This window comes from Electrona antarctica, assembly GCF_951216825.1.
Source record: "Electrona antarctica genome assembly, chromosome: 12".
Taxonomy (NCBI): domain Eukaryota; kingdom Metazoa; phylum Chordata; class Actinopteri; order Myctophiformes; family Myctophidae; genus Electrona; species Electrona antarctica.
In genome coordinates, this window is record NC_136793.1 from 42,125,509 (window position 1) to 42,127,989 (window position 2,481).

General features: G+C 43.6%; 1 protein-coding gene across 1 annotated transcript; it reads right to left on the reverse strand.

Moving 5' to 3' along the window:
• Window positions 1–353: 353 nt before the first annotated feature.
• LOC306934413 (zinc finger protein RFP-like) lies at window positions 354–1,934 on the reverse strand (the record flags this gene model as incomplete). The annotated part of the gene is made up of 1 exon (XM_079516982.1): window positions 354–1,934. The coding sequence occupies one exon, from the start codon at window positions 1,932–1,934 to the stop codon at window positions 354–356; it is 1,581 nt and encodes a 526-aa protein (XP_079373108.1).
• Window positions 1,935–2,481: the final 547 nt, after the last annotated feature.

Here is a 2,481-nt window from a genome sequence, read left to right on the forward strand (position 1 = left end):
ATAATCTGGCGTGAGCAGTGTTACTTGATTGATTGATTGATTGATTGATTAAAATTTATTTTTAAGGGATATTTCACTTTCAAAAAAACTTTTTCGTCGTCTACTCAGTCTTATGTGAACACCCCAGACAGTTTTTAAGTTGCTTGATTCAGTATTTAGATACCGTATTTGATATTCATTTTAGCTGCCCCGCCCCCTTCCTATACAAACCTGTTGTAACGTCAAACTCCATTTTAATCACAAATGTGATGATGTCAGCACATTTGGGTAGTAGCTATGGCCGTTTATAGCCCAAGGAGTGTTCTTTTTGCAAAACAGCATCATGAAAACCCCCTACTTTGACATGTCACATGCTACATAAAGCATGATGAAATTTGGATTTTTTTTAATGGATAGAGTTTCTCAGTGAAGGTGCAGCCAGTGAAAGAGTAGAGATGAACTCTGGTCTCCATATCATAAAAGGAGACCAGACCCTCCTCATAATCCACAAACACTCCCACTTTCTGGAGCTCCTCTCTTACAGGGAGGACGACAGGAGGGCCAGCAAGAGCCTTGTACTCATTTCCATTCCTCAACCATATAGTCCAGTAACCACCGTTGGGACTCAGTGTGATCTTTCCCTTCCTGTTGATGGACTCTCTGGCCACTCCTACTGTCCAGTCAGTCTTCCCTTTAACCTGAACCTCATAGTAAAACCTTCCTGAGGAGAAGCTTTCTTTTCCTAAGACATTGGCATGAAGAGAGAATCTCTCTGGGTTGTCTGGGAGATTCTTTTTCATGTTTCCACAACTCACTTGTTTTCCATCCTCAGACAGGCTGAGCAAGGGGTGTGCTGTATCAGCATCCAGAGTTACATCCACCTCATATAGCTGGATCCTCCTCAGCTCAGCATCATGCAGGTTCTTCTCAATCTCTTGACTGAGTGTCTTCTCCAGCTGAGCCACAGCTGTCTTCACAGTCCCTGCATATGCAGACTGATGGACATTGACCTTTGTCCAGTCCTTGGTGGGTGGAGGGGAGTTGATGGATGAAAGGTTCTGGAGGAGGTGGAGGTGGTCTTCAGTGTGTGAGAGCTGCTTCAGCTCAGAGCTTATCTTCTCTAACTCTGTGATTTCTTGTTGCAGCTCTTTGATGAAGCCTTCAGCCTGTTTCTCTGTTGTTTTCTGCTTCTCTTCGATCACATCAATGAGCTCAGCCTGGTTTCTCTCGATACATCTGATCAGAGCAGTGAAGACCTGCACACTGTCTGCTGTCTCTCTGTCTGCATCTTTCCTGCTGAGCTCCACCGAGCGTCTGACATCCCGAATCTTCACTTGTCTCTCCTGGATCATCTGCTGAACTTCAGCCTTCTTTCCTTCATATGCCTCTTTCAGAGATACAATCTGATGTAACTTGTGGTCTGACTCAGTGCAGAACTGACAAACACACATGAGGTCAGTCTTACAAAACAGCTCCAGAGGTCTGTCATGTTTCTTACACAGAATGTCTTCCAGGTTCTTCACAGGGTCGATTAGTTTGTGTCGTTTTAACCCTGCGAGTCTCAGGTGAGGCTCCAGGTGAATGTCACAGTAGGAGGTCAGACACACCAGGCAGGACTTCAGGGCTTTGGGTTTGGTCTCAGTACAGACGTCACAGGAAACTTCATCTGGTTCAGCAGGTTCTGGGTTTGTGCTGGAAGTTTGTCTCTGCTGCTTTGACTTCCTGAACTGATCGGCCATCTCAGAGAGGACTTTATTGACAGAGAATTTTGGTCTCATATTGAAGGTTTCTTTACATAGAGGACACTGACACACATCACTGCTGTTCCAGTAATGTGTGATACAGGTGTTGCAGTAGTTGTGTCCACATGAAGTGCTGATTGGATCAGTGAACACATCCAGACAGATAGAACACAGGAACTGCTCTTCAGACAGGAGACTGCTGACAGACGCCATTTCTACACACTGGAAATAAAAAGTGAAACAAGTTTAGTTGGATGATACTTCTCACAGGTATCCGAGTATCTGACTAATTACTTCAATAAAGTGAGCGACACCCACAGCCACAATACTAGAGTGAGCTAGAACAATGATCTGGTACCACATACTTATAAAACAAACATGGGTAAATTCTCCTTCTACTGCACTGCCACCCAGACGTGGAATGTCCTGACCCCTTCCTTCAAAGAGCAGTTTTTAAAAACAGGCCTGAAAATCCACCTTTCAGCAGGCCACAGGGAGAGGGAATGATCACTTCTCCTTATGCTTTGGTTTAAAGTTTTGTTGGATTTTTTTTGAAGATTTGCATATCTATAATTTTTTTGGAAAGGGTATTATGTAAGGAATCAGAAAATCAATGTTCCCATTTGCCCAGATGTCTGTGGCGGCCATATTGGAATTTACAAAATGGCCACCGTAAAATGTACGTTTTTTTAATATCTCTGCCTCTAAATAAGCTAGAACATTTATTTCAACTGCTAAACCTACATTTTCAGCATCAAGG